Genomic DNA, 12,496 nt, shown 5'->3' on the forward strand with positions numbered 1-12,496 from the left:
TTAAGAAAAGTCCAATATGCTTGAGGGTAATCAAGCATAAGACGCTTGTAGTGACAGGGCCGGGACTGGTGAGGTGCTAAAGGGAGTGAGAGATAGAGAGAGAGAGAGATCTGTGTGTTTACTGCTGTTGACTGAAACAATTTAACACCAGTTAAAACCACTTAAATACCATTCATCAATGGCACTGTCATTTGTCCTTTAGAGCATTCTCTTTAAATGTCTCCACCACTAACCCCCCCCCACACACACACACAACCCGCCCCACCCCCACACAACAAACCCTCGCCTCTCCTTCGGTCTCAAAGTTAGTGGAAGACAGCAGAATAAACTTCCTCCTCCGTCTCATGTGCAAACCTAATCACTTTCGCTTACCTCTGATCAATGCACTCCATTCCAAGCACCGCCGCTGTGTCAGACAAGTTAAGTTGTAAGAGCCCCCGCCATCCACTCCACGCCCTCCCCCCACCTCACAGAAAAAAAGAAGAAAAATGACAAAAGAAAAATGTCTCCCTCCACCCAAGCCCCCCCTCTCCTCCTCTTTTTTCAGTTAAAGATAGCAATTGTATGTGGCTGGGTGTCTGTCTTACCTGTGCACCTTTGATCAGGGCGGAGTGCAGGGTGGCGTTTGATTCGGGGGGCTACTTTTGACAGCTCACGGGGGTTGAATGGCGGCTCGGCTGGCAGCGATAGGTGGCGGCGGTGGCGGAGGAAGCAGCCTCTCGGAAAACCAACGGGGAAGATCAGAGGAGACAGCGAGGGAGAGGGAGAGGGAGAGGGAGAGGGAGAAGTCCAGCTGGGAGAAGATCAGAAGAGACACAACTTCAACCACAGCCATTGTGTGGAACCCGACACAGTGGCTTGGGTAACTTTTTCCTCACACCCCCCCCCCCCATCTTTTTTCTTTCCCTTGTCTCTTTTTACCGCCCCCTCCACCTCCTGCACCTAACACCCCCCATTCCCTTCCATCTCACCTTCACTCTCTAAACTTCCTTTCAGAATTTTTGAATGCTTCACTTAAAGGTCTGTGAGGTTTTTTTTTTGTTTTGTACGTCTGGCGCCGACAAAAGAGACATGTATCCTTTTTTTCTAGACCCTTCTGTCCTGTTTGAACACTCCAGGGGTTTGGCTTTCCCTTTTCCCTCCAAGAACATCACAATTCAGCTCCTGTTTCAGGTGCTTGCCACCATAAAGGCCACACTCTCTTTGCTCAAGGGCTTATTTCAATGCCCCTTGTGCTGTGCTCACAGGCTGTGAAAAGATCTCTCTCTTGTTTGTCAATCACAATTTCTTTTTCAGTTACCAAGACATCTAAAGAGGCTCATCACATCAAGTTTTTATCTATTAAAATAATGTTCTTCATCTAATCAACCTGTTTCTGAGTTAAATGTCTCTCGTAATTAAATAATTCACATAGAATTTAAATGATAATTCACACCTGATACTTGAATTTCAATTCTGCTTTATGTCTAGGCTATAATTAGAGGACTGACTGATTGGCATATAGACAACTGAGTAAATGTTCAATACAAATGAACATTACACTGTAACAATGTCTCCCTCTAGCGGCTATTTTTACAATCTACAGTACTGACGACCTAGAAATGATGGAGCAAAAAAGCCAACTAGCCTTCTTAGTACAACCTACCCTAGTGTAGTTAGTTTAGTGGGTGCTATTCTGGGTAAGTAGGCTAAAAGTAGGTAAGTAGGCTCATTTTTGAGTCCGAATCTGGAAGCCGTTCAACTGTGATCAGAATTAGCCTACTCTAGGCCTACTCTACAGCATCTGATGCATAGGCTACAAAAACATAAATTGAAATAAAACATATGTTTTAAAATATTTCATGAAAGAAAACATAATGATAGCGTGTTATTGTGACAATGATAGAGTGTTACGAGCAGTGGCTTACCCTCATAATTGTCGAGACAAAACTATTTACGCCAGGGCAGTTCGTTTTTATTTCAAAGGAACAAAGTTTGTTTTGCTGGAGGCCTAGTCAGAGAACGTCTAATAACGTAACGGGCTCTAGCCTAGTCTAGCCATGACTTATTTTGTCTCCAACCCAGTAGGTGGCGATAATTTCTCTGGGGCTGTTACACACCCGTCAAAATTATATTAGAAGAAAACAAAGGACTTCCTGGTTATCTTTACACGACATTCACGTGTAGTGATTTTTTGGATGAAACCTCATGGATGTGTCTGAGTCCATCATGTTGAATGGCAATGACCACGAAGATGAAGAATTTAAACTCTTCCTCAGTGTGCATACCCCTGCTTTAAAGGCGTCAAACATTCCTCCGGTGTATTGGAGAAATCTGCATCTGAAACTTGCAAATGAGGTGTGTTCTTATCTCTGGCCATCTCCTAGCTAGCTCCCATATACAATCTTTTGAAAACCATAGAATCATACTTAACCTCTTCACTTTATGTTTCTGCATGTGTGCAAGTGTGGTTGACGTTAAATGTAGCAAGCTGTTTTCACAATAAGCATGCTTTGTGAGGTTAACTTTATTCAGAAACCCTCTTTCAGGCAAGTTCTGCATTATGGACAAACCACGTTTTCAATTGACGTGCATTGATGTTAAAACAATTAAATTCTCATTGTAGCTTACTATGTTTACACGTCCCCAGAGATAAGTAGCTGCTAAGCCTACAAAAAAAAACTCACGAGCAAAACTGTCAACCCAACGGCATGGGTTGGGTCCGGGCTCATGCAAGCGCTGGCGGGTCTCAGATGGCTGAAAATGAGCCATTTTTGCTCACTTCGTTAGAGATTGACTGTGGAAATTAAACGCTCTTGTTTCTCTTACTTACACACCCTGGCAATGAATTATGCTGTTGTAGGCTTTTATTCGGTAATAGGCCTACCATCAAAATTTAAATAATGTGTTTGTACTCCTGGTATTTCACACCATAGACTTCAGCAGGGATGCCCAAATTCTTCCCCATCAAATCAAGGGCCAAAAATGAATGTTCAAGTCGTGGACCATTAAATTGAAATGAATGGCATGTTTGTGCAAAATTAACATTCTATAAAAAGTAGCCTAGACTATTTATTTAAGAAATACAAACACTACTCTTTTTCGTATCTTTTTCATTACAGTTCATACAGTTCTTGAATTTCCCCATGGGGATCAATAAAGTGTCTATCTATCTATCTATCTATCTACATCATGAAATGCATCCATTAAGCTGTTTTAAGAAGTAGAAATATGCGATGTATCTGAAGCAATGAAAATCTTTGAAGAAAAACATATGGAGCACTTATTTGTCTTGGAATAGAGTTATTTGCATCAATATGTATATAGAACACATGCCCCTATGGGACAAATTGATACATTTTTCAGAACAATCTTTTTTTCTCTCTCTCCAGGAAGGGAGGCATACGTATTTTTAAAAAATTGTTGTGCAAAATGTGTTTCCATAAATATAAATATGCATACAATATTAATACACATAAGAAATAATAAAAATATTAATACAAATAGATTTGATTGAGCAATGACAATTGGATCATTCAGATTAGCTACTAGCTTCAGTTGTGCCTGCAGGTGTAGCCTGCGGCCATAGCCTATGCAAAGTGTGTACCATCAGGCTACTAACAAGAGATCATTTCCCCTGGGTATTCTTCCCAACCAGCACTTTGTCCCATTAACTGCATGACAGTAGTTTATTTACAATTTTCTGTAAAATCAACTTGACGCAGAACTATACGTGCGCAAACTGTGCATGCACACCTTTTGTTTGAGCAGGAGAGAGAATAACAGTACACACGCAAAGTTGTAGGCTAGGCTACTTGTTGCTTTATTATGTTTCACACAAGCTTACGTCACAGACCACTTGGAGTTTTGGTTGATTTGACCATCAGTTAACTTCAAAACAGGCACTTTACTTTAGATAGACAACACATCATAGGAGTGATTACCGTCAGAATTTGACACCTGATATGTTTAGTGTTCTAAAGACATGAAATAGCCTGTTATAGTTAGGCCTACTAAATTGATAGCCAAGGATCCAGAAGTGAACACACAAGGATGATGACTACAAAAACAGTGCTTTCATTATACAAATGAACATGATAAAATACTTTTTTAACCCTTGAGCCAGCTCCTTTCTATTTGATCTCAATGGCGATGCAGCATTTGTTTGCACCAACTGCTTGATGGTATACCTTATTACTGCCTGCCTGGTTACCTCCGAAAAACACCCACAAACGATGCCCCTATGTTTGTGTGAAAGAATATGCTCGAGCTAATATCCTGGAGAGGCAAAGAGGCAGGCATGGGAATCAATAAGACACACCAGCTTTTCAACCAAACAACCAAATCTTCTCAAAAAGCTTTAAGTGTAGGCACCTATGCATCAAACTCAGAATGCTTGACATTTGAATGTATCAACATGTAGAACATCCAATGAAGAGAACAGTAAATAATTGGACGTTCAATCAAGGATCATTGTATACAAGGAAAGTAAAACATTTGTAATGAGATCTTTCTAAAGAGCTAAAGAGTTCCCATCGGGACAGCACATTTTCAGACACTTCAGTGTGTGTGTGTGTCTCTGTCTGTGTCTGTGACTGTAAATGAGACAGAAAGTAAGTAACCCAAAGACAATTCACAGGCGCTTACAGAGTAATAACAGAGGGATACACTCAGATACAGGATAATGCAACTTTCAGAGTGAAAAGCTTCCTCTTCAGAAGGAATAATTATAGCCCAGTAGCCTACATGGGTATCGACTCCCAGCGAGCATGATTTGTCATTTTTCAGGTATTTGATGCTGGGGAAGTCTTTGGCATTATGCAAGTTGACGACAGTGAAGAGCAGGAGGAAGAGGAAGAGAATTCCGAAGTGGAGAGAAAGAAATCCAATCCTGAAATAGTTTACAAAGTGATCGTCACCAGTGAGAGTGGCCTGCAAGCTTCTGCTCCCACCAGGTGAGGTGGCCAGAGCTATGCATTTGGTTGCATTTGGAAATTGTAGTGGTGTTGTGGTATATACTGTATTTACAGAATATAAAAACACAGTTTATGTACAGTTGGTTTCCAAGCATTCATTTAATGGTTTCAAAGTACATCACTTGTTTCAAAGCATTCATTAATGAATGACACTGAATATGTTGCACATATCCGTTGGATATCCTTTAAAAAAAAAAAAAAAAAAAAAATAGTGTGTGTTTACATTTGAATGGTAGTCATGCTATATAGCCTGGAGACGAGGCTATAGTATTTTAGCCTGTTGTTCTTTTACATTACATTACATTTGGCTGATGCTTTTTAGCCAAAGCGACTTACAACATGGTAAACAGCTTAAAGTTCTTATTGTCACATTGTTGTTTGGCCTGCATAAGAATTATCCTAAGAATAAGAATGATTGTGAATGCTCTAAGTAAGTAATTCTTTAGTATTAAGCAACATAATGTTTCTGGTGTGTGCCTTTAGTGTTTTCTTAGTGGACCATGCATGGACATATCGTGTGGAGACAGCAAGGCAGCAGCTAGAGCAGGTTGCCGGTCTGCTGGCACGTATGGCCAGCTTAATGGGCCTGGACTTCCATGGTGAGGCCCCTGACCCTGACACAGTGGACCAAGTGCTGGAGGACATGTGGCTGTACAACCAGACATATCATCTGTCTCACGGGGTGAGTGCCATTATATACCTATTTGTGTCTTCGACGGGAAATGCCGGGCCAATCAGAGCCCTTGTCAGAAGGTGATTAATCATATCAGTGGAAATTCCTGCTGTGTTTACCATAAAAATAATGTATGACATCAGCTGGTCTCAATGTCATGGTTTTGTTGATTAATATTACTTCGATGCACATGGGTTTGGGTGTTTGACACTGTGGTAAAAATGAACTATTAATCCACAAAGAGGCAAAAAGTAACGCACAGGCAATCCGACCGTACAGCAGAGTACAAAGCTTTTTTCACGACGCCAGAGACAGGCATTTTTTTAATTTTTTTTATGGATTACATAAAATGAAAGAAAAAGAGCTGTCATGATAAGGAAAAGCTGTTATTACTCCAGACTCCCTAAGGGCGGTTGACCTCAGAAGTCATGGACAAGAGAAACCCAAAATAACTCAGATCATCCTTTTAATGTCTACATTAAAAAGTGTAACTAGTTGAACAACAACAACCCCAGTAGACATTTAACCCAGGCACTTTTCTAGGCACTATCCCAGGCAACTAATCATATTGACTTGTGCTATGGGGATGCTTTCCTAAGTGCTCCTTAAGTGCTTTCTTAAGGCTTCTACATACAAAGTCAAAGTCAAAGTCAAAGTCAGCTTTATTGTCAATTTCTTCACATGTTCCAGACATACAAAGAGATCGAAATTACGTTTCTCACTATCCCACGGTGAAGACAAGACATATTTTACCAATTTTAAGTCCACAGACAAACATAACATTCAAGTAAACAAAAAAGTAAGTAAATAAGTAAATAAGAGGGCACATATAATAATGAAAAAATAAGAGCAGCAAAATTTTGTTGAAATTGTGCATAGACAGTCAATAAAAAACTAGTGCAAAGTCAGGCCAATAAGAGGCTTGGGTAGTTCTGTTTGACCTGAGTAATGAAGAAAGTGGCATAGTGGTGCAAGTTATGTAAGAGCAGCAGAAGTGTTGTGTTTTCAGGACAACAACACCAAGTTGTAAAGTGTACAAGTGTGCAAGTGTTCAAGTGTGCAAGTGGAGTAGTGCAGGCGGCCATTGTGGGTCCAATGTCCAGGATGTTATGTAGCTGAGGGTGGAGGGGGGAGAGGAGGGAGAGAGTTCAGCATCCTTACAGCTTGGTGTATGAAGCTGTTGGTGAGTCTGGTAGTGCGGGAGCGCAGGCTTCTGTACCTCTTCCCAGAGGGCAGTAGATCAAACAGATTGTGAGCGGGGTGACTTGCATCACTCACAATTTTGGTCGCCTTATGGTGAGGTGGGTGGTGTAAATGTCCTTCAGGGAGGGGGGGAGTGAAGCACCAATGATCCTTCCAGCTGTGTTCACTATGCTGCAGGGCTTTCCTGTTGTATTCAGTGCAGCTTCCGCCCCACACAGCGATACAGCTGGAGAGGATGCTCTCAATGGTGCCTCGGTAGAATGTGGTCATGATGGCTGGTGGAGCACTTGCTGCGCCCTGAGTTTCCGCAGGAAGTACAGGCCGCTGAGCTCTCTTAAGCCAGTGATGCAGTGTTGGTGGTCCAGGAGAGGTCTTCGCTGATGTGCACCCCCAGGAATTTGGTGCTGCTCGCTCTCTCCACCACAGCACCGTCGATGGTCAGTGGCAGGTGTTGGGTGTGACCTCTCCGAAGTCAACAACAATCTCTTTGGTCTTGCTGGCGCTCAGCAGGAGGTTGTTGTCCCTGCACCACGCGGGTCAGATGGTCGACCTCCAACCTGTATTGAGTCTCGCCGCCCTTGGTGATGAGACCCACCAGAGTTGTGTCGTCAGCAAATTTCACTATGTGATTGTTGCTGTAGGTTGCAGTGCAGTCATGCGTCAGCAGGGTGAAGAGCAGCGGACTGAGCACGCAGCCTTGGGGGGCCCCTGTGCTCAGTGTGATGCTGCTTGAGGTATTGTTGCCAACACGTACTACTTGGGGCCTCTGACAGAGGAAGCTACCATACCTGACGACCCGACCGGTAGCGCGACAACGTGACGTCAAAATGACGTAGATCTCTCTGGCGCGCCAGGGTTGAAGCCAGGTAGCGCGAGGTAGCGCACCACTCATTTTTTTTCAGACGAGCGCGACAAGGCGGAAACAGGAAGATGGACTAGTTCGAGGGCAAGTGAGAGTTGCAGTGTTTTGTTACAGTCGTGAATTTTTAATAGTTTGCTGGATAAGTTAACAAAGTTACCAGTGAGAGTTGCAACACATGGAATTAAGAGGAAATAATAGAAACTATTTATTTTCAAACAAAGGATATCTATTAAGGCCTGAAATCTATTTATTAAGGCCAGGAAATTACACAAACTCAGCCAGCTGCTAGCTAGCTAGCCAGCTAACTAAACTGTTTAAATTATTAAAATTTCCCTCGGGATGACTAAGATATCTATCTATATATCCATCTATCTATCTATCTATCTATCTACCTGTGCACACACCTTGGAAACTAGATGATAATGATGATGGTAGTTGTGAATAGTAGCAACCAAAGTCTGAAGTACCATCACAGAGGCTAGCTAGGTAGCTACCAGTGTTTCTTACTGCAGCTTCTTCTGCTGTGTAAGGTAGTTAGCGTTAGTCTTTTCACAACAGCGACACCTCTGTTCAGGAGAATATTGTAACTAGTGTCGCGACCACCAGCGCGAGTATAAATGGTTACGGCGCTTCTGTGACGTCACATTGTCGCGCTACAGGTCGGGTGCGTCGAGTATGTGGGACGTTTTAGGTTTCAGTGTCACGTTCCCAAGTTTCCAGGGGTTGCTTGGGATGCGGGCCAAGAAAGATGTAATGGGCAGTATCCAGCACACAGGTGAGTGCATGAACCAAAGTGGATGGGGAAACGAGTTCTACTGCAGAGTGGTACATAGGCCTCTTCCTGGAAAATTGCCACATTAGTCAAGTATTCAATGTTTTCCATGTTATGCATTGCAGTAACGCTGCTTGCATAGTAATACAGCAATAACAACTTGAGCTGAGGCAAATGTGGACGAGAGCATTCTTAACTTGTAGAGTGCAAGAGGCGGAATCAGTTACTAATATCAGTCTTAAATGAACAATTCAGTAACCAGTACCAGTAAATCAATGTTCTACAAACAGAATGCTGTCCTACTGTTACCATTTGTTTCTGCAGGTACACAGACTTTTGCCCCACCTTTGAGATCACATGTGTTGTATGTGTGTGTCACGATTTGTAACTATAAAACTGATTTGTGACCGTGCAAACAATTTGCATAAACACTTTTCAATATTACCAATATGTCCTTCACTTACAAATCTGTTCCACGGGTACATATCATTCCACAATTACTATGTGTTTCAATTACAATTATATTCTGCAGTTACAAATCTGTTACGCGTATGATTGGGGGTAGGTTTACAGAGTCTCGGCCATTTGCGTTTCTCCATTGCCAGAAAGGCCCTGTGAAGATGATTTTTAATTTTTTTCAAACAAGCACAATTTGTTTAAACTCAGCAAGGCAGACGGTACAGCTAAATTAGCTAGATGTACCGCATTGCGATACAAAATATGACCGCCTCTCAATCCTGCACATTCTCTATGCAGAAATAAATCATGCTAGTCAATTTGTGTGTGTGTGTATATGCGTGCTTGTGTGTATGAGAATGTCTGTGTGTTTATGTATTTGCGTGTGTGCCTGCATGTGTGTAAGTGCGTGTGTGTAAGTGTGTGTGTGTGTGTGTATTAATGCATTTGGCGCAAGGTGCGTGTGTGCATCGCGACGGGTGGCGGGATATGGCGTGCCTGTGTGTGAGCGTGCATGCGTGCGTGTCGGTGCAAGTGAGTGTGTGCATGTGTGTGCGTGCCTACATGTGTGTGCGTTTGTACATGTGAGTGTGTTTGTGCATGCGTGTGTGCGTGCGTCTGTCTGTCAGTATCGGGATGCGGGTGATGGTGTAGAGGTAGGAAGAGAGGCCTCATAATCAGCGCTCAGTTAGGGGTAAACCCCCCACCTCTAACCCCCTAACCCCAATCCTGGGGATGGTGTTTTGAGGAAGGGTGTAGAGGTGGGGAGAGAGGCCTCATAATCAGCGCTCTGTTGGGGGTGAGCCCACCACCTCTAACCCCCTAACCCCCATCCTCTGGCTCCACAGTAAAGTGAGAGCCCCTGGAGTGCATCCCTACCCAACCCCCATCCAGGTGGGAAAGGAGGTGAAGATATTGGGTGAAGGGGCCCTTTTGTTATTTACTTTCAATCTTGTTTTCTGTAGTACAGTGCATATGGAAAGTGTTCACAGTGCTTCACTTTTTCCACATTGCATTATGTTACAGCCTTACTCCAAAAATGTTTGCAAATTTATTAGAAATAAAGAAATAGAAATAAAGAACTTAAATATAATATGTACACATGATAGCCTTTGCTCAATACTTTGTTGTGGCACCTTTGGCAACAGTCACAGCCTCAAGTGTTTTGGAATATCAAGCCACAAGCTTGGCAACCCAGTTTCGCCCATTCCTCTTTACAGAACCTCTCCCCCGATCACTGGATGGACGACCAGCTCTAGGAAGAGTCCTGGTGGTTTCAAACTTCTTCCATTTACGGATGATGGAGGCCACTGTGCTAATTGGGACCTTTAAAGCAGCAGATTTTTTTCTGTACCCTTCCCCAGATCTGTGCCTCGAGACAATCTGTCTTGGAGGTCTACAGACAATTCCTTCAAATTCATGCTTGTTTTGTGGTCTGACATGCACTGTTAACTGTGGAATCTTATACAGACAGGTGTGTGCCTTTCCAAATCATGTCCAATCAACTGAATTTACCACAGATGGACTCCAATTAAGCTGTAGAAACATCTCAAGGATGATCAGCAGAAAAAAGAATGCACCTGAGCTCAATTTTGAGCTTGATTGCAAAGGGTGTGAATACTTATGTACAACTGATTTTTCATTTTTAATAAATTTGCAAAAATCTTGTAGTGGAAAATTCCACAAAAGCTGTCCAGTAACCTCCAATTAACACGATATAGCACTCTGGTAAACCCGATCCAAGAATACACGAAGAAACTGCCGTTGACCACAAAGTTTAATTCACAAGTACTGGCAATGGACAAAGTCTGACCAAGTACCACTAAACAGTAGAGTGAATCAAGGTATATGCAGATAACCAGTTCCCATTAGATGGTGCGCACAATCTGAAGTCTGAGCTCCCGGGCTTCGCCTTTTATGTGATGCACAAGATCTCAGAACCTCCTAGTTTTCATACATCACCTGTCCAATCAAAAATCAAGGATTTTCCTTGTGACCGGTGACTGACATGCTAACGAGCCAATCAGAGCGCTGATTAGAAAATTGATTAATCATAATGGTGGATTTCCTTTTGACACTTTCCATTAAAAAATTATATATATGACTTCTAGAGTTGAGTTCTTTGATGTTTTGACACGTGTCCAATTGATGCTTGAGTGCACTCTTCCACCATTAATCATGACAGTTTGTCATTAGGACGTGTTCTTGAGTGCGTCCTTGTTGCGGGCTGCTGCAAATGATGCTTGGTGTGTGCAAACGATGTTTGGTGTGCGTGCGAACAGAGAGGTGTCCTAACGGGCAAATCCCTACATACAGTGGGTGCATTAACTTTAGGGCAACAGGACATTCTGTTCTTACTGCAGAGTGGTACATAGGCCTTTTTCAATAGATATTCACCACAATCTCAAACAAACTGTTTTTAAGTTGTTATTATGGGGTATTATGTGTATATTTTTGAGGGGGGAAAAATTTCAATCCATTTTGGAATAAGGCTGTAACATAACAAAATGTGGAAAAAGTGAAGCGCTGTGAATACTTTCTGTATGCACTGTATCTCTCGTCTTAGGGGGACATGAGGGAGGGAAGCACGGCCATTTGAAAATACTACTCTACTGATACAAACCTAATGCTAATTGGTGAAGTGTCCCTTTAAATTTCTGATGGATATTATTGTGGAAATCTGTCTTAACCAGTATTACAGCCTAAAATAAATTCACACTGAGGGTAAGATACAGAGTTTTATTCTCTGCAGAGGAGGCATGTCTGAGCACAAGTGTTTGCAGTCAGAGAAGCCTGTCTATCCATCAGTTGTTTTTTTATAACAGGCTTTCTGTTGTTTTGATAACTGTCTCTAACCGCAGTCTGTTACCTGAGGCATATGACAGTTGCAGACAGTTACTGGGGGGTGAGTCAAAACTTCACAAGAACATTTGGTTACAAGAGGACTGGACTAGCGACACACATGAAAATTAAGTTATCTGAGGACTGAGAAAACAGGAATAGAGGTGAATTTCCATTACAGGTAGGCAGCCCTCTACCCAGGTAAAGGTACCAGGTACAGGAACCCCCTACTATACAGCCCTTTCAGTCATTGTGTTTCCACTGCTTACAGGACCTACAGAACCTATCCATATTCAGCCTTTTGCTCCATGATCGTGACACTTACTAGATTAACTAAAATGGCATAGCACCTGCAGCTGTGTTTAGTTACAGTACACACAGACACACACAGACACATACACAATTTGGTTGGGGGAAGAGACATTGAGCAGCTGTGTTTTTACACAGCCCCACAACCAGCATCTCCACCAAATAAAAACACAGCCACACACACACACACAAACTTCATTAGCAATCAACACATCTTTTCCTGCTTTTTATGCAAATCATGGTTAACAGTTTTGAATACAATTTTTAGATAACAATTTTAACAAATAACTTATAACATACTGAAGTTATTCTACTGAAGTTATTATTGTTCTTCTCTCTGTACCCCAATAAAGTCTCTCTGTGACCCAATGAAAAAACAAAAAACCCTCGGCCTTGCACCTGCTAAGATAACCAGTCAGCAGAGC

General features: G+C 42.3%; 1 protein-coding gene across 1 annotated transcript in view; it reads left to right on the plus strand.

The window, feature by feature from the left end:
* Positions 1-2,131: 2,131 nt before the first annotated feature.
* The window catches only part of ttll12 (tubulin tyrosine ligase-like family, member 12), a 47,701-nt gene continuing 37,336 nt past the window's right edge, over positions 2,132-12,496 (plus strand). Inside the window, 3 exon segments of the mRNA XM_048268390.1 lie at positions 2,132-2,337; positions 4,768-4,934; positions 5,439-5,637. Coding sequence (XP_048124347.1) covers positions 2,188-2,337; positions 4,768-4,934; positions 5,439-5,637 — 516 coding nt within the window. The 5' untranslated portion in view covers positions 2,132-2,187.

The sequence above is a fragment of the Alosa alosa genome, chromosome 17 (assembly GCF_017589495.1).
Source record: "Alosa alosa isolate M-15738 ecotype Scorff River chromosome 17, AALO_Geno_1.1, whole genome shotgun sequence".
Classification (NCBI taxonomy): domain Eukaryota; kingdom Metazoa; phylum Chordata; class Actinopteri; order Clupeiformes; family Clupeidae; genus Alosa; species Alosa alosa.